Consider the following 20,212-nt stretch of genomic DNA (forward strand, 5'->3'; position numbering starts at 1 on the left):
GTACACTCTTAAAAATAATGTTGCTACAAAAAGGTGAGAAGGCTTTAAACCACTGTTGGTTCCATAATAAATGTGGTTTCATGCTTGTAATAGAGTGAATATGTGTGAGGATCCAGAACCATTTAAAGGCTTAAAGAACCTTCACTTAACGTAAATATCCTTCACACTCGCATCTCTCTTACAAACATGGCGTCTTATTCACCTACTGCTCTAAAAAAGACAAGTAAGGGTTTTCTTACTTGGGATTTGTTTAGTTTACAACAAAGGACAGAGGTCAATGGAATCCATCATTATAAGAGCAGAGCTGTGAACAATTCTGCAGTCTAAAAACATCAAATGCCAATTTTATTCTACAGAACGAACCGTGGTTCTTCCATGGCCTTTTCTATGGCAGCTATATTTTAAGAGTGTACAAGCTTATTTATTGGCCATAGTGAAAAAATCAGGTTACTTTTAAATGTAAAAAAACAAACAACAACTTGATGTGTTGTTTCAAATGTCTGATTTCCACTACTGTATCAAATACAATCATACTTAATAAATTGGATCTGATTAGGTTAGGTTGGTTAGGTAACCTGGTTAGGTTGTTTTGCTAAAAAATCATAAGCATGTGATGGTAAAAGTCCGATTGGGACACTCTTCTTGTTGTCTAAACACACCAGCAAACTTTTTATGAACGCTGGCTCAGCTTTTTAAAGGTATCTAGAGATGCTACATATTTTCCTCACAGTGAGGTAAAGGAATTTAGAATTTGACCAGCTTGGAAAATGACTAGGTTTTTCTCAGTGTATAACTGAGTGAGGCACCTCAAAGGCATCAATATGGCAAGAGTATCATAACTGAAGGCATGATGACAGTGCTTCAGTCACACACACACAAAACTGTGACACAAAAAATTATAGTTGTATATTTTTTGTAAAATTCCATTTTCCAGTTTTCTGTTCTTCATGTTCTGAAAGCTGAAGTGCTGGTATGAAAATACTAACAATTTAAAAAAACAAAAAAAGCTCAAATACAATTACTGTTATTAGAAGCAAGACCCACAGCAAAAACATGCAATCCTGGATTATTCACACACTATATAATCTGTGGGAATAAAGCAAGGACTTCAGTTAAGTCGAGTGCAGTCATGCAATGCACATAATCACACACACACACACACATACATACTCATGAATGCGCACAAACACACACACACACACACACAAAACAAATTAAACCAAGGCACGCACAGCAGCTGGAAGTTTGAGCAGGAACAGATTTAAAAAGTTGGGCATAATCTCATGTTTGCTGGTGAAAAGAGGCCGGGACAGAAGCGAATGTTGATGGCCTTTGAATGAAGACTCTGAATTAACATGTTAAAGAGATCATTTGCTTTTGAGACTGTATCACAACGACCGAAAGAGCCATCCATCATCTGCAAAAACAATCGACAACAGTGGAGGGTGCTTGAACAGCATGGTTAACATGTGCCGTCACGTCGCATTTGATCTGGGTTGGGACGCAGCCTGTAGCGCTCGCCCCGACACGGCTCCCCATGCCTTAATCGATCATGAAGCGTATCTCAGGCAGAATATAGGTGAGGGAACTATTTTTGTCAGGATGGTAGGATGAGTCCCTCTCTCTCTCTCTCTCTCTCTCTCCGCCAACCGATTCCCCCTCCGGTCAAAGTCGCCACACAATCAAGCTGGACTGAAGTTCACCCAGGAAGAGAGGCTTTAATCTTAGCCAGAGCTGGTCTGCTAGCGGTACTACTGGTATTGCGCTGAGCAGATACAGCAGTCCTAGAAGAAAGCAGTTGGCCATATGCCGCTTGTTTCTTGTACTGAAGTCCAATTCTCACACTTGTCTGGGTTTATGCACCAAAAACACTCTTACATGTCCATTTTCTACCCCTATGCATCATTTACAATCCGACAAGCTACTACTGTGCCTTTAAAAATGGATGTAGGTAAATGACCTCCTCTCTGACTGGCCAATCTTTATTGTGCCTCATGTACAGAATACACTGTAAAGTCGTACTGAAATGTTTAGAGATTTTTCAGGTTCTTTTGGATATCTGGATCCTGCAGAATGCTGCAGTTATGTGCTGTTTCCCAGAGGGCCGGGAATAGCTCAATGTTTACTAGTTTTCCGGTTCCTCCGCTTCAATAGCAACAGACTGTCTGTAGTAACAGCAGTAACAGCACTCCTTAGGAATAAACTGTACGATTTTACTGGAGTGTTACTGAAATGCTTTCAGATTTCAGGCTCTTCCTTTGGATGTCCGGACCCTTCAGAATGCTGCTGTTATGCTTTCGCTTCCAGAGGGCCGGGAATAGCTCAGTGTTCACTAGATTTCCAGATTTTCTGCTTTAATAACTCTGCTCCAGACTGTCTGCAGTACCAGCTCTCCTTATCACTTCAACGTGACGGTATAGCTAAACTGCTGTGTGCTGAAAAGGCAGCCAAATTAAAGATGTGTTCATGGTTGTGACACAGACACAGTAAATAAGGAAAACACAGGCTGTAAGTACTAGGGCGTGAACAGCGCACTGGGAAAGTTTCACGATGTTTACGTAGTATATCACACTCCCTGGGAAAAAGTGAGGGTTTTGGGGTTTTCTGTGATTCTGAAGAAAGGTTGTATGAAATTGTTCGACTCTATGAGAGCGAGATAGACAGACACAGAGAGAGGGAGGGAGAGAGAGAGAGAGAGAGAGAGAGAGAGAGAGAGAAAGAGAGAGAGATAGAGATAGAGATGGAGGGTTGCAGGGGTATCACTTCAAAGACATCCCTGCATACTTAAACATCTGAGATGATTATCTCCACCCAAATCTCCAGACACTCTTTCTACTGGAGAATTAATGCCTTCTCCTGCCTTCACCCTCACCATGTTATGTGATATGCTCAATCTCCAAACAGACCATAATATCCACAATAGCCTTTATTATTTCATTTTGGGAAAATGCTCAGAAATGAAACTGGGTTACCGCAGAAAATAAATAAATAAATAAATAAATAAATAAAACGCAGCACAGAGGATCTGCTGGCACAGGAACAACACTTGAGCCTTTGAAAGTTGAGAAAGGACAGAGTATTTCCTTGGTATTTTAAGATTGAAGACTGATTGACCCTCATGTGCAGCAAAAAAAAAAAGATTTTTTTCCAAACTTTGGATTTAGATGCAGAAGCTTCTTGCCAGGGCCTTTGTTCCAGAGCCAGGCTTGTGGGAGCTCACTGTGTCCAGCTACAGCGTGCCTGTGGAATTATGTTCCGCTCCAGTGACTTTACAGGTGATTTAACTATTCCCAACTCAAAGTTATGAACCATCATTAAACCGTCCAGCTCATGTGAAAGTCATACACATCGTTTATAAAGTTACTAATGCTGATTGAATACGTATGTGTCGTAAATTGCATGCAACTTTTACCAGGCCTTTCTAACTATTAATGATTAGTTTATGTGTTGAAGCCCGAGTAGAGTTGCCTCATAAGTCTGGAAGAGTCTGGAAACATGAAACAGTATCTGACTGCTCATTGATTAATGGGGTTTCAGCGGCTCTTTTATATTGGTTTCTGCAGATATCCCCACTGGATACAACCAACTTTGCTGAAGTATTGATCCAGAGGTCAATTACAGTCACAGATCTGATTTCAGGCTATTGAGAACTTTGATTCTGACTTGTAAGATTCTCTTGGCATTAACATAAACATACATATGATGTCATAAATATAAAATACAATGCTCACATAATTCTGCATTAAACTATTTATACTATAATTCTACATTATGTATTATCTTACATATAATTCAAATTGTGTGGCATGGATAACATGCTAGCATGTCTCATTAGCTCAAAATAGCTGACATTAGCTTTTTTAAACCTGGAGCATTTCTGCATGGGGATTTAAGTGGAAATGTGTCAAATATGTCTTCTATAAATCCCATTTTAAAATGGATTTCCAGCCTTCCTTTGCTTCTAAATTTATTTATATATATATATACATATACATTATATATAATATATATCAATATTTATTTATATATAATATAATATAATATAATATAATATATATAAATATTTATAAGATTATGTTGGTAAATGGGGCAGTGGTGGCTCAGCGGGGATATCGATAACAGAGCCAGGATATCGATAACAGGGTTGTGGGTTCGATTCCCGGGCTTTGCAAGCTGCCACTGTTGGGCCCTTGAGCAAGGCCCTTTACCCTCTCTGCTCCCCGGGTGCTGGAGTTGGCTGCCCACCGCTCTGTGTGTGTGTACTCACTGCCCCTAACACATGTGTGTGTGTGTGAGTGTGTGTTCACTACCAGATGGGTTAAATGCGGAGGACACATTTCGCTGTACAGTGTACACTGTACAGTGACAAATACGTGCACCTTTACCTTTTTTACCTTTAAATGGAGGAACTGCAAAGTAAGAATTTCATTGTTCAGTGTAACTGCATGTTTTTGCTGTGTACATGACAATAAACTCTTAAATCTCATCACAGGTTCCACTGTAACCATATAATCAATACTTTATATACAATATACAATATATAATACAATAGCCTCTCTTTGGGAGAGCAGATGGGAGAGCCATGGGAGATGGCATCTCATGTATCTCAGATGACCAGAATGTACTCCAGCCCCCATGTCCACACTTATTCTGCCCTCTGTTCCACAGGGGAGCATTCTCGGAGTGGACAAGCACACACACACTCCGCCCACACACAGACACAGACAGTCAACAATGTCTTATTCGCTCTCTTTTTTTATGCATGCACATGATTGAACACTCACCTCAGGCATACATTTTCATTCTCTCATCCTGTCATTGTGACACACACTCACACACACACATACAGAGGGATAGAGAAAGAGGGAGCGAGAAAGAGAGGAAGGGAATAGAAAGTATAGAGTGGAGGGAGAGAGTAGTGTGTGTGTGTGTTTGAGTCCCTAGGCTTTGACTGACATCTCGAGTGGCATCTGTAGTAACATTAATACAGCGTTGTGCTGGGCCAATGGGCCATGCCCCCGTCACCCTCTGTCAGTATGATGCCTGCCCGGAGAGTGTGCAGCAGATAGAGTGGATAGAACCCGGAACGCCAGGGCCACAGTTGAACCACACTCTGACATTTTACAACTAAGTGCCTGCACTTCTCTTGCTCTCTTGGGTAAAAATGACAAAAGGCACAGAGTCATTCATGTACAGATTTAACCAGCCATGTAGCATGCAGCGTCTCTCTCACACACGCATATTACGCACACACTTTTTCATTTTTAAACCATGCCAGGACATTTTTTTATTCATCCAAATGTTTTCAGACACCCCCTTTTAATTCAACCCACTGCTGGAGCAGCTGCACATGAGCCTAAGGTCACCATTCCCAAAGCCAAGCATCTGCTAGAGGGGTATATCGCCCCCAGCACTGGCCTGTGGAGAAGTGGAGCTGCATTCTCTAGCATGATGGATCTCCATCCAGTACTGTTTCAATGAGCTGGAGTAGTTCATGGTCCAGAACTGTTCATCAAACATCAGTGCCTGACCTTACTAATGCTCTCCAGGCTGAATGCAATCGCAGCAATGTTCCAACATCTAGTGTAAAGGCTTTGCAGAAGAGTACAGACTGTTGCTGCAGTAAGGGGAGGACCTGTAGAGTGTCCCATATTCATCCCTAACCCTGAAACTAACCCTGATCCTAACCCCAGAAACAAGCTTTTGTATGAAGCCCTTTTTACAAAGTTGGGACCGATTTGTTGGAACTGAAAATGTATGAGAAACACACACATATATATATATATATACACACACACACACACACACACACACACACAGACACACTGCGAACTAGAGTTGCACAAAGTATCAAAAGTGAAATACTGTCTCAGTACTGCAATTAGCAAGCAGTACTTTCAGTTCTTTAGTTATTAAACAGGCTGGTGCCGGTTGTAATTGGCCTGTATTTGAGAATGGAGTGCTGTATGTTTAATACACTCAACTGAAAAGAATCCAACATTTAGTCAAAACTACTTTATTTTTGATCATAGTAATAGTTTGGCATTAAATTTGATACTGTTCAGTATCAGTATCAAAATCAACATTTAAGTATTGTGACAACCCCACCGCGAACACACCGCATACACACCATGCTCACATCCGCATGCTTGCTCAGACAGAAGAGCAGGAAAGGAACATGCAAGTTGAAAAGTGATTTAAATGGATACATACTTTGATACTCACCGACATAGCGGATGCGGAACCCCTTCTTATTGGTGCCGTGGTCAGCTGACCAGCGCAGCAGGAGCTGGTGGCCAGTGGTGGTGATGTTAAAGGGAGTGGAAAGGTCACCACTCAGGGTAGCCAAGGTCTGACTGTGGATTGTAGGACCTACAGAGAGTGAGAGAGAGAGGAACACACACAAAGACAAAAAAGGCATGGGGAGGAAGAGGAGGGCAGAGTGAAGAAGAAAGTGAGAGAGTCACTGTGTTAAAGTGAGAAGTCTACTGCAAAAGATCAAGCAAATACAAGGCCTTGCTGTCTGTTAGAGTAGAGTAGAGTTTGACTTTGCCTCTCAGAGAATCTCTTTTGGTAAAATTTCAAAAACTAGCAGATAGACTGTTAATAACAAGGCCCGTCGTGGCTAAACGGAGCTGATCTGTGCTCCAAAAGACGTCATCTGGCACGAAATATACGCCCGGCTGGATTGCTATCAAAAGTTTAACTTTTTATCTTTTTTCTTTTTATAGAGCTGCAGTGGAGTATAAAACATCACTTCTGCAGTCCAGCAGATGCTGAGATGTTCAGGCCTGCTATAAATCTAGACAACAGCCAAAACGGCAGAGTTTCACAATATTTTCCACATTATTTATGATATGATCAAGTACAGGGCTTTTTATGACGATAGTATTGAAAAGTCTTAGAACTTTTCTATCAAAAACCAACAGCATAGGAAGAAGCCATGGAAGAAGACTACTTACAGAATCCAACAGAAGAATGTTCTAGGTGAGCACCTGCTAATAATTGACCCTCTGGAGTTTAAAGGTATTTTCTAGATTTTTTGCATATCTTCTTAAATTCGCCTATAAAGGCACATTAGATAACACACACACTTTTATATCAAAATGTTTAGAACCATGTCAAGCCTCATTATAATGAGCCCCTGTGTGACTCATTATAGTGAGGTCAGATTTTTAGAAATTCTTCATTTTTTTCATTAATTCAGTTTTATTTTATTGTTGTTTTTATTCCTGTTTTGCTTTTTATTATTATTATTATCTGGTGTTGACCTGAGGAGGATGGGCTCCCATTTTGAGTCTTGGTTCCTCTCAATGTTTCTATCTCTCGACCCACTGTTGCCACTAGCTTGCTCAAAAGAGGCTTAGACCCAGATCTCTGTAAAGCTGCTTTGTGACAACATTTGTTGTAAAAAGTGTGATATAAATACATTTTAATTGATTGATTGATTGATTAATATTTCCTGTAAAACATGCCTTTACTCATGTGGATGAATTGTTTTAGTGCTTGAAATGGGTTTAGAGTCTCAGCTTCAGAAAAGCAGTGGAAGGTCTGAATAGAATAGTGCACAAACAGAGAGAGACAGAGGATTTCTGGGTGTCCATAAGAGGCAGATGACGGACACCCGAATCCACCAGTTAGTCAGGGCGAGAGGTATGTTGACTTGTCTTCACAGCCTTGTAACTCTGGATGTTAGTCATGTACGATTTGGCAATCAGATGCAATGGAAAGGCTGGGATCTACAGATTCAGGAAATGTTTGAACTGTATTTATTTATATTTAAAATCGTCTACGCAAAGATATTAATAGAAACATCGCAGTTGACATGCTGGTGCCTTCGTAGGCTCCAAATGGTTAAGCCACATGCTGTACTGGAACCTCTGCACACTGAACATACTATATTTAAGGCCCTTTCACACTATGTCCGAAACTTCCAGACTTGAACGCTGCACAGATTCTTCCATTAAAGTCTATTGTGTGAGTTAAAAACAGGCTGACCAATCAGAGCTTTGTTGTCATGGTTGGAGACCAAACTATGCACAGCAGAACACAAGAAGAAGAACACAAAAGCTTATCCGATGAGCAGCAACACACTGACCATAAAAATGCGAAGGTTGAAGAAAATATGTGGTGAAGCAGAGCTGAAAGGCTGGGACTTTACAGCCACTTAATGTAGCCGGTTTTTCATTTTTTTTAGGCATCCTAGTCTGTTCATGTCCACAAAGAACCACAAACTATAGTTCTCCTTGCTAATGAGCACTTATGTGGAGGAGAAAAATTAAAGAGGGCCAAAGCAGACAGGGAGCAGAGAAAAACAATGAGTGGAAAATTTAAAAGAACTATAAAGTTTCTAGCCCCATTTACAGAGGATGGGAGGCAAAAAACATGGCGTGAAGGTTCCACACAATCGCATCATTCTTTTTCCTCCAAAAACCGTCCTTGGTGTGAATGGGCCTTTACAGTTGTGAGAACTGGTTCACCAACCTCCAGATGTAAGGCTGATGTGGAAACAACCAAGGGCCCGTACTCAGGAGTGTTATTAAGAATCAGGTAGTTGTGTAAGATTGCTTTTTAAACATTTATGATGTATGTCTATTACCAGTATTGATTTTTTTCTTAACAGAATTGTAGTGAATCCACTGAAATCAAATTTTATTAAATGCAGTGACTTAGAGAGGTGGTGGACACCCAAAACTGTCTCTAATTTTAGATTTTTTTAGTAATCTCGCTTTGCCTTGATGCAGCATGGCACACTCTTGGCAATCTAACAAACAGCATAATGAGAAGCCTCCTCAGATGCTTTTATAAGACTCTTGAAAAAGCTGCTGGCAACTGAAACCGATTTGCTGTGAGGGGCATTTCAAAAAAATATATTTCTTAAGATTTAAGATGTTTGTTTTTGGAAAGACGTTCATACGACAACCTTATATTTCATTTTAAAGACACATTTCAAGAATTGAAGCCTTAAGATCAAAAAATCTTTCACATTGTGAAAAAAACAGGTGTATCCAAACTTTTGGTACTACTTGTACCAGTAAGTCTCTTAGAAAAAGAAAAACACTGTGTACCATCAAAGACTTCCAGAATGTCGTATTCCTTTTCTGTCTGAAAGAACTCGAAGTGCAGAGTGATGTTGTAGCCCTTCTCCACGTTGATGCTCCATGAGCACATCTGCAAGTTGGGGTAACTGTCTGGATAGCCGGGGCTCAGGATCACCCCCGTCGAGTCAAAGCGCACATCGTGAGCGGGACATTGCACTGGAGCAGCAACAGAAAAGCAACATTCATGAATACAAAGCTCTTTCTCCTCTCACAACCTCACCAGCACAACCTTTCCCACTGACTGCTAATAGTTTATGGACCAGGTTTCCTCTCGATTGTCTCGACTGTCTCAAGTGCATATTTTGATTATGCACTGATCAGCTATAACAGTAAACACCACCTGCCTAATAATGTGAAGGTCCTCCTCATTCTGCCCTGGCTCCTCAAAACAGCCCTGACCCACTGAAGCATGGACTCTACAAGACATAGCCAGCAATAACTTTCTATTTAGCAATTTGTGCTACAGTAGCTCTTTTGGGGAATCATGCCAGACACTGAAGCTTGGGTGCCCATGATCCTGTCACCTGTTTACCGGTTGTCCTTCCTTGGAGCAGTACCTCCTTTGCTAGTTACTGACCACTGCAGACTAGGAACACCCCAGAAGACCTGCCATTGTTGAAATGCTCTGACCCAGACATCTAGCCATCACAATTTGATGTCAAAGTAGCTCAGATCTATGATGTATATTATGCATGTATATTAGCATACTGCATCATAACTAATAGCTGGAAAATAACCTTAACATCTGTAAATGTAAAGTTTCTGTAGATGTAACGTATCACACAATGAAAAGGACAAGCTGTAAAGCTGTACGAAAATCATACTATAGATGAAGCGAACAGGTTGACATCTAAAAAACGTCAGTTTCGGTGTTAAGCCACACCCCCCTCTCCAACCCTCCACCCGTTACAAATTCACTTCATTTTCTTTGTTTAGCCCACTTTAAAATTCTGCTTTAATGGGCAAAACAAATGATTGCGCTAACAAAGTGAACTCACCGTTTACAGGCACTCTCGTGAATCTGAGCAGAGGACAAACTCTCACGAAGTGAGGGCTCCCTCACTGGGAGAAACAGTGGGCCATTAAAGATTAATGGCAGCAGCTGTTTGAGCCACTAAACTCACACAACGCCTCCCAAACTGAGTGGAGGAAACATGACAAAGCATGACAGCCTTCAGCCTGAAGAGTCGCTCTATAAACGAAACGAACGCTGCCTTTAATCATGCTTCACTTTCGCTCAGATCTGCGGCAGGTCTAGAGCACTTTTCCAACAGTGAATCCCAGCTGTTCTGAGAAACTCTACAGAACTGGATAGTCTGTATAATATTCTAACCAGTAACACCATTGGTTCTTTAAATTGCTGTACTTTAGATAGGAAGAGGAGTGAAATGGAGGTTTTCTTTATGCTATGAACAGTGTTTAGCTGTTTAGCAGCTCACCTTGGCATGATGGTGGAGGGCCATCCATCTGCAGCCTCTCACCGAGCCTGCATGTGAGAATCTCGCTCCCCACCAGAGTAAACCCGGGGTGACAGCGATAACGGATAATATCACCTAAAAGAGAGAGAGAGGTTGAAAGAGAGAGAGAGGGAGAGAGAATATGCAATGATTAAGCTACTGTTTAATGAAGAGCGACAGCTAACCTGCACAGTGCTGATAGAGACAGATGCCACCTATATAGAGGTGACATATATTTTTTTAATTTAGGATTGAAAAGTTGATAATTGAGCTGTAAAGCAGCGTCGGTCACGGTGACTCCTCGTACGACGCTCTCTAGCGCACTGGCGTCATAATTAAAAAAATCCCAAAGCGAAGATCATGAATCTTCTTCATTGCCTCCATCATCCATACCTTCCCATCTAAAAATAATCAGATGTCAGCAGCTGGTGAGCGTGAGTGGGATGATATATGGGGGTGTTACTGTGCGGAAGAGCGCACATGGTCAGGCCGGTGTCTGGACAATGGGCAAGGTGAATCCATCTCGCTTACTGTAATGGCCCACTTTCTGCACCACCAATCACCAGTCAGGCATGATACTTCACCAGTACTGCAGAGGAGCTGTTCCTGTGCGTTGAGTCGCCTGTACGTACCTCTACATACAGAGGACAGAGGACACAAGGTGGGCGCGCTACGCAGCTGTAGCAGTCAACACTACACTATGAGGAAAAAGTACTGAGACACCTGTTCATTCATTGTTTTACATTCATTGATTCTTCTGAAATTAAGGGAATTACAACAGAGTTTATCCTGCTGTTGTCAGAGTAACTCTCTCTACGGTCTAGGGAAAAAAGGCTTTCTACTAGATTTTGGAACATTGCTGTGAGGATTTGATCACCACCCCACCTCATCCCCAACTTATTTTATCTCAAAAGTATTGGATGGTGCACCATCATTCCAGAGAACACAGCTCCACTGCTCCACATGTCAATGCTGGGGGGCTTTATACCCTTTTAGCTCACACCTGGTATTAGGCATGGTGCCAACACGTTCATGTTTATCTGCTACAGAGAGTCCTATTCTATTGGTAATACTTATCAACATGGACTAGACTTGCTGTGTGTGTATGCAGTTGCACATCTGTGTCAGATGGGTGCAACTTAAAGTAGCCTAATACATTGATTCAAAGGGGTGTCTACAAACATTTGGACTTATTCTGTATGCTACCAGTTAAAAGACTGGATACATTTATTACACTTATTTTAACATTTTTTACTCTTTTTCCAAACTTTCCAAACAAACTATTTCACAGAAAGTAAGACAAATGAAAAGAAACAAATAAAAACAAATAAAACAAAAATAAAAAATACTTAAATCAAGTGCCCACATGATGGTCACACTTCACACATCAGCTTAAAACCAGTACAAATATTAAAATATGTTAGGAAAATAACATAATAATACTTTTTTAAAGGTGCCATAGACTGAAAACTGTATTTAGCTTGGCATAAATGATTAGTTCAGTAAATGGAACTGACATACTGTAAACCTCAAACACTGCCTAACCAAAGCAGGGCTGTAAAAGACCCAATTCCAAAAACTGTTACCTAACAGTCTTGACTCGTTTTATTAAGCTCCCCAAATTTACACATACTCTGCCTTTCCGCAACTAATGCTGTGTAAAACACAACACCCACTTTGGGAGACTATAGTAAGTGAGGAAGCTAAAGCCGGGAAAGTGAACAGGTATCCGAGCTAGGCCAAATCTCTAGCCACCTGATTTGTACCAAACAGGGGTTCCTCAAACTAGAGATAGATACGCATCAGAGGAGGGATGCAATGTGAAAAACTTTCCCAACTTTACTCTTTCTGAATAAGATTTTCAGTAATTTTCTTGCACCCTTCTATTACACCCCAATCTATAACCACATGCAAAGCAATGCAAACTGGGTTGTTCCCAAGTTATAACAGTGGAGGGAAAAGTCAGGAACTACCAGCAGTTCCAAGGTGGGTTTCCCCTCCTCCTTCTCCTTAAAGGGTAGATAATATGTATACTGGTTCTGTAACTTCAACAGTGGGTCCTTCATTTCTTTAATTCATTGTGTTTGTAGTGTTTTGGAATTTGATGGAAACTCAAACACACTGTGTCGTACAGAAGCCAAACCCAGGGATGCAAATGTGTAGTAGGCTAAAAGCTAGACCTAGCTGTCTGGCTACAATCTTTTCAGGTGGCTAACTGCACACAGCGCAGAGAGGACAGTATTCGTGGAACAGTGGTAAAAACAAAGCTATAGTATGCTATGTGATGTGTCTCCTGTGTGAGCTGTTTTGGTGTCATGGACAGCCAATCAGAACACACTATAAGGAAAAGGAAAATCACTGCTTTTTTATTCCAAGACAAAATAACAGGGTTGCTTCTAAAACTGCATCTGAGCATTTTTCACCCAACTAAAGTGACATACTTGTTAATTATATATCACATAACAACCTAAGTAATCTATAAATGCATTCTATGGCACCTTTAAGCATTTTCTTCAAACTTTATTTGTCTTAAATCAATACTGTAATCGTTCAAATGAGATACATGAATGAAAGCGGGAATGCAGCTTTCTGGGACAGCTTTCTGTATTTTAAGAAAGCAATGGTTTCGGAATGCTTGTCTTAAGATTTCTTCTTTCTCACTGGAGAAGAGTTTAGGAAACTCAGTTTTCTTCAGTGCATTCTCTCAAGCATCTTCACAAGGAGCCACCTGGGATGAGTTTTCAACAGGTTTGAAGAAGCACTTCATAGCTGCTGGAAGTGCTGTTCTGATGGCATTTGAAAAACATGAATTACATTTTGAAAATGCCACCCTAACAAAAGTAAAGTGCTCACACACATCGGAATCACCACTATCTATATCTGTCACGCATTCAAGCTGACACAGTGTCAGCTATTAGACTGAAATGTGCTATTACACTGTGTGCCCAAACTTACAGTCAGTGCATAGAGAATGCACAGCAGTTGCTTGATGGGGCGCTGATTGACAGTGCATCATATATAACCATACATTTAAGGTTTGATATCGCTCAAAAGTCAATCACTGTCATTCGAATCAAGTGCTAAATCACAGTGTCTGCCAGCATCTCCTCTGTGATTCTGTAAGTTTGTCTGAATAGTGCAGAGCCTTTCCTCCAAAGCCGTGTTTAAGATGAAAGAAGGAAAACAATCCTACCGATCTCAAACTCATTATCCTCCATTAGGGCGTCTGCATTGGCCACTTCTGGCGGCGCCTGGCACACTCGCAACTGGTAAGCTGTGGATGAAGAAGAGTGATGATGAAGAATTATAAAGCTTTTCGGAGACTCCGAGCACAGCATGCAGCCTGAGAGCCCCATCTGCAAAAGCTTAAAATGACGGTTGATTTATCTTGAGTGTCAAAAAAAGGCCCTCGGAGGAATAGAAGGAGTTAAAAAACGAGCAGGCTAAACAGTCATGTAGAAATGTAACCGTCTTGCACCCATGCTGCCGCTGTTTCCTAAGCTAGTCATTTGCATGAGGGTGTTGTGCAAGGTGAAGTGGAGGCCACGCTGAGCTGGCACTGAGGCAGAGCTAATGACGGGGGGACCTGCAGAGGCAGCTAATGATGTGATTAAATACGGTGACACCGCAAAGCACGGAAGGAGGACTATCAGAGCGCTTTGCAGAGCGGAGACAGCTAGCCGTGCTTTTACTACACATCACATCCACCGCTAACGTCTCCTACAGACAAACGCCACGGCAACATGTGTATCAGCAAGTTACCCAATGACAGAGGAATTAGAACTGTCAGTCTGGAAAGTTCGGTTTGGTGGAATGGAAGAGTTGAGTCATTGGTGTAGGTTTGTGTGGTAGAGCAGTGTAGTGGATAACAACACTGGCTTTCTTGTCGCAGACTAGGGTTCGACTCCCTGGCCAGGCTAGCACACCAAGAAGAGTCCTTAAAAGTCTGATGCTACAAAGGGTTCTGTGTGTGATACCAGAGAAGAACCATTTTTATAAAAGAGATGTGAGGTTCTTCTATGGCATTGCCTTTATTTTAAGAGCCTACTGGTGACCTACGTTGTTCTGGATAAGAACGTCAGCTAAATGCCATAAAGAACCAAAGGTTTGAGAAGTGGGCTTGGAGCTGGAAGGTCACCGGTTCAATTCCCTTGACTGTTTGGAAGGGGGATGGGGGGACGGAGAGATGAAACAACTGTACTTTCTCCTTCCTCAACATTCATAACTGAAGTGCCCTTGAGCACTGCTCCGGGTATGTGTTCTCACCCCCAGTTCACGAGTGTGTGTGTGTGTTCACTGCCACAGTTAAATGCGTAGTTGCAATCCAGTGTACTGCTGTGCAATAGCTGTTAGCTGTGTTTCTAATGTAAATGTAGTTTTTCGGCTCTAACAACAAAATGAGTTGGAGGTTGAGTTCTGTGTTTATGTATCATCATACTGTATATGCTCATCTCATGTATAAATATAGTTCAGAGTAAACTGACACTCCATCTTCTCCCACACATCATCCAAAGCAGAGGTCAGTACAGTCAAGCATGACCAGCATAGGCTTAACCATATTCATGACAGTGGATACCAGTCAGAAAATATCATAACCAAGAAACATGGAAGCAGACCTGGGAAAACTACGGAACACTAAATTAGGAAAACACAGGATAGCTGGAAGTGAAATAGATGGTCAAATACATGGCAAACACAGAAGGTAAGTAATGGAAGATAGGGAGAAAGGTCCTTCTCCAAAAATGTAGTAAAGTCACAACTCCACTAAGCGATGACATAAAAGACCAACATAGAAGACCAACACAACTGGTTGTTTATAAAACTATGCCTGTAAAACAGATGTTTGGGCATGAAGAACCTGTAAAATTTGTTAAAGATCATTGACCTCAAGTGCAGGTTCTTTAAGCCTTCAAAAGTTTCCTCTCTTTTACGAACGTGGTTCTTTATGAAACCAAAAATGGTTCTTCTCTGGCATCACTCAAAACACTATATGTAACACCTTCATTTTTCAGTGTACGGACAAGACACAGATGATGACAATAACGCGAAAAGAAAAAAGAGAAGGCAAAGCTCAGTGATCTAATGCACTACCACTAAGGCCATGGGGTCGCAAGTTCAAATCCTGAGCAATGCCTCTTTGCCGAAAAAATAATTGGTTGTGCTCTCTCCAAGTGGGAAGATGATGCTCTCTTCTCATCACTCAAAAAGCCATGCTGGCCAGCACAGACGTCAGTAAGTGCTTTTCTCAGAGAGTGTTGGCTACCCGGTTCAAAAAGAGGCGGTGGTTGGTTTTGCATGTATTATAGGAGACATGTGTTAAGTACTTGCTTAGTACTTGCTAGTGCTAGGTGGAGCTACAAACGGGTGAGTTAATTGGCAGAACCAAATTGGGAGAAAAATGGGAAAAAGTTGACAAACAAAGAAAAAGAAATATCCAGAATAGGAGCATGTATACAATGATATTAATACTTGTAGAAACAATAGCTAAAAGCAAAGCAGGAGACACCAAACATATGCCAAACAAATAAACACATAATGGCTAAATCACAGTATTAACCCAACATTACATTCTTCTAACGGTGTATAGTAAGTAAATGTATGTTAGAATTATACATCTGTATATAGATAGCAGAGACTGTTTATGTTAATTACCCAAAGCGCCACACATCTTAATTGGAGCATTAATTATTCTGGTGTTAATGGTGGGACCTCGAGCTGATTTGGGGTTCTGTGCAGAGAGCTGTAATTGTGGAAACATCAGGCTGATTAAGATGGAGATCTCACTGACTCAAGCAGCGCTTACTGGAGATGTAGAGGACGTGAGCAGCCGAAAGAGAGGAGCTGAAGGACGCCAGCTTTTGTCTCGCCTTGGCTAATGGAGAGCCAAGTTGAGGCTCCAGACGCTCAGGCTGAAACAACGCTAATTAACTATTGAGGCCCACTTAGCGTGCACCTTCAGCCCAAACTGCCTGCAGATGATGAGGCCCACGTCTATTCCCTGAAGCTGAGGCGGGATGTGGAAGTGCAAGGAAAAAGGTGGCCTGGCAAGCCAAGGCAAAGCTTCTGATCCACAGCCACGGGACTGAAGTTCCCATTAGTCTCTATAAGAGTCTCTTCATTTCCCCTCTAATCACAGCCCAGAAGCTCGGGAGGAAAAAACGCAAGAGAAAACTAGATCTTCTTCCTTATTTTGACAACATTTCTTCCAATTGTGACGAATCTCGCAGGGAGTAAAGCTGTGAATTGAGTCATTAAAGAGAGCGTTGACTGTGCTTTGGACGTGGAGAAACTCCTCTAAAGTCCTTTGAGCTTGGCTGATTAAAACAAAATCCAACGTGTGTGGAAGCGCATTCAGAAGTGCACGTGGAACTCTTGATCATATTCTGTAGATTCTTCTCTGAGCTGATTTGGAACATACTGGAGGTATCCAGTGTCTGATATACTGTAGGGTTGTGGTTTCCTAAACTGCAATCTGATTAGATCACATGCAGAACGCCTGATGAATATTTAAACTTTTATTACTGACCTTCAGTGTCATTTTATTAAGCAAAAACAAGTCTTTCAAAGTGATTTAAGGAAATAAAAGCAGGGAAATAAGGAATTCCCAGGTCAAACCTCTACAAAGAAACCGCCTACTCTTTGTTATACAGGCACAACTACAAAGCAGAAGCTGTAGACTGTAAAATCCCTTGTCTCCAGCTTGGACTCGTTCCACAGAGAATAAATGACTTCACTGATAAAACAATGAAGTGTGGAGGAGTTGGGAAGACTTGGTGAAAGAAATAACATTAACTCCCAACCGCAGAGCTGACAGACAGTGTGAAAAAATGCAAACGTGTCTACAATGTGGCCGGAGTGCATGGTGGTGTGCCTAAATAACTAGAGTGCCACTTAAGCCAATTCCCCTTCTCTAAATGTGTCAGATGCTTAAGCTGTGGCAGACGGCTGCCTGAGGTCCAGGATCGATACAGGTGCATGTCGCAAATCATAAACACAGGCAGCCACAGATCAGTCCAACTGCTTGCTCAGCTGCCTGATCTGTTTATGTCAATATATTCAGTGTAGATGCACCCTGAGCCCGATTTCCAGGGCTGGTGTTTGTGTGGGTGGATTTTTGAGTAGCTCATACACACGTGGATGACACCCAAAAGTACTTATTATTGACGCCTCTGACTAAGCATCTGTGAAAACTTGTATACTGCCTATCAAACGTTTGAGGACATCCAGCAATAAGTTACCACATCAAAGGCTCACAATTCATTCATTCTGAGGGAAACAACATTATGTGTGAAAATACTTGGGACAATATTTGTGATGGTGCGGACCTGGGTCATAGCCAAACATTTTGATGAGATGCCTGCAATGAAAACTTAAACCTTGCAGCTGTCTAAGCCACCTCTGAGGCTGTTTAAACACATGCTTTTAGCTATAGTATTAAAAACCTAATAGGGTCAGTGCCCAGAAATGTAGATGACTAATGTATACTGACTATTCTACTCATGTCAAGTACAAAGCTTCCAAAGTGATACTTAAGTACAGTAACTAAGCACAGTTACAAGACTATTTTCCAGACCTGAAATATGAAATAATTCATACTAGGATTTTTTAAATAATGCATAATATATTTAATGTCCGTATACTCGTTTTGTATTTTAAGTTCTGCTGTCTCCAAAAACATCTCAGTATTAAAATCACTGTAACTAGTAAAGAAAGTTTTCTGTGTGATACTTCCTCTGCTATTTGGAAAACTCAACTAAGAAGACTCTTAATTAAACACTTAAAGTATTTTAATAGTAACATTTGCAACTGTCATTTCGGAAATCACTCAGTTTAAAAGTAGTCCACAGGTCTTGAATAGTAGCACACATTATCAATTTAATGGGGAAATAAATGGGCAAATAAAGAGCCTAAATCAATACTGAAGTTTAATCAGTAGAGCTGATCTACTCTAAGACACTTACCATGATAACTCAGGACGAAGAAGCCACTGCCACTGAAGTCGCTGTGGAACTTGATGAGGATTTGATTAGAGGTGCTGTAGACTGACTCCAGAGCTGTGTTCCCGCTGAACTGACCAATCTGCGGCGAGCTTTGGTCTGGACCATCCCTGTCATGGTTACAAACAAAAAGGGGTTTAGAACTGGAATAAAATACACGGCATGACAACATGAAGTGACTATCATTGGTCTCTTATCTTTTAGGCCAATCTGAACAATATAAGCATCTGCAAAATGTATACATGTGAATGATTCATTACTGGCTGTCTTAAAGTAGGTCTGATGTAATTTGTGGTTCAAGGCTGTACTATACAGTAGGTCTTACTGCTATGTTATGGACTCAGAGTGGAAAGGTACAGAGAAATCAAGAATCAAAAAACATTTTTTCAGTGATTTTTAAAATATCATGGTCTAGTTTTTTTTTTTGGATATGCAGTTGACAATTCAATTTCAACAATACTTGAGGAAAGTAGAAATCTTCTACAATACCACTTAATACTTAATGTAACAAAGAACAATTCCTAACAGAATTCCTAAGTGTGCATCCAGATGTATTTCCACCATTTGGATGCACATTTATGAAGCTTGTGTATTCAAGACAATGTTTACTAAATACAGTATATTTACACTTACATATAGTTGTTGTCTCACAAAAACCTTGTACCTCAAAATAGCAGATTTACAGAAGGCGTTTCAATAGAAGTCAATGTTAATGTCTTACTGTTCAATGCAAGTCATTTTGGAGCATTTCTGTTTATTCATTCATCATTAACTGTTAACAAAACATAATAAATAACTGCCAGATTAAAAAAAGTGAAAAAAGTAAAAAATGGAGACACATGATTGCTGCACAACAGCACCAATATACTTATTTTTGGAATATTTGAAGTCCTGTCTTTGAATGCTTTCAATTTGCCTTCTCTCTCTACCCAAGCAATTCAAATAAATTTGTTTGTAGTGCTTGTGTAATTGCAGTCTGTAATTTGCTCAATTCTGCTAGTAACCCCATATAGCAGAAAGAGCACCGTCTGATCTGTTTACTTTAGAAGGAATTCCAGTTCAAAATCTCAAGTCAAATCTCAAGTGAGATTCCAGACATCGTTACAGAATCCGGGTTCAGAGATAAAAGCCTTTATAACATGACATAACAGCTGAACCCAGCTGATGCACAGTGTACACATTAGGCCTGACCTGACCCAAAGCTGGAGGTGGTCTGGTCCAGGTCAGCTACTCTACATCTGCTCTGCCTCTACATTGAGCCAGCGTGGCAGAAAACCTCGAGCATGGATAAGGCTGTGTTTTGTCCATGTACCATTTCACTGGACTAATGAGCTAGCAGACATTCTCTCATCTAGGTCACCTTTAACACATGAGATGGTCAGTAGGTGCAGCACACTAAGGAGCTGCTGCAGTACACTGAGAGAGCTGAAGCAGGAAGAATTAATTGTGTGTGTGTGTCTGTGTGTGTGTGTGTCCTGGTGTGTGGGAATATCGCACAGTGTCCCTTGGCTTTCTGAAGCGTTAGAGTGTTCGAAGGCTGAAATGAACTACACAAGTAGAATCAGAGGCAGAAAGATTATTTTAAATAAATAAAGGGTCAACAATGCAGACTCCGGCCCAGCTGAAGATGCATTATTTAAACGGGCTGGTAGTGGAG

At 41.0% G+C, this 20,212-nt stretch overlaps 1 protein-coding gene across 1 annotated transcript in view; it reads right to left on the reverse strand.

The window, feature by feature from the left end:
• Nucleotides 1-20,212, reverse strand: part of csmd3b (CUB and Sushi multiple domains 3b) — a 548,309-nt gene that overhangs the window by 78,905 nt on the left and 449,192 nt on the right. The window contains exons 44-48 of the mRNA XM_072674465.1: nt 18,520-18,665; nt 13,752-13,832; nt 10,541-10,654; nt 9,069-9,257; nt 6,226-6,372 (exon numbers count right to left, since the gene is read on the reverse strand). Of these exons, the coding sequence (XP_072530566.1) occupies nt 6,226-6,372; nt 9,069-9,257; nt 10,541-10,654; nt 13,752-13,832; nt 18,520-18,665 (677 nt within the window). The remainder of the gene's footprint in view (nt 1-6,225; nt 6,373-9,068; nt 9,258-10,540; nt 10,655-13,751; nt 13,833-18,519; nt 18,666-20,212) is intronic.

This window comes from Salminus brasiliensis, chromosome 3, assembly GCF_030463535.1.
Source record: "Salminus brasiliensis chromosome 3, fSalBra1.hap2, whole genome shotgun sequence".
Classification (NCBI taxonomy): Eukaryota; Metazoa; Chordata; class Actinopteri; order Characiformes; family Bryconidae; genus Salminus; species Salminus brasiliensis.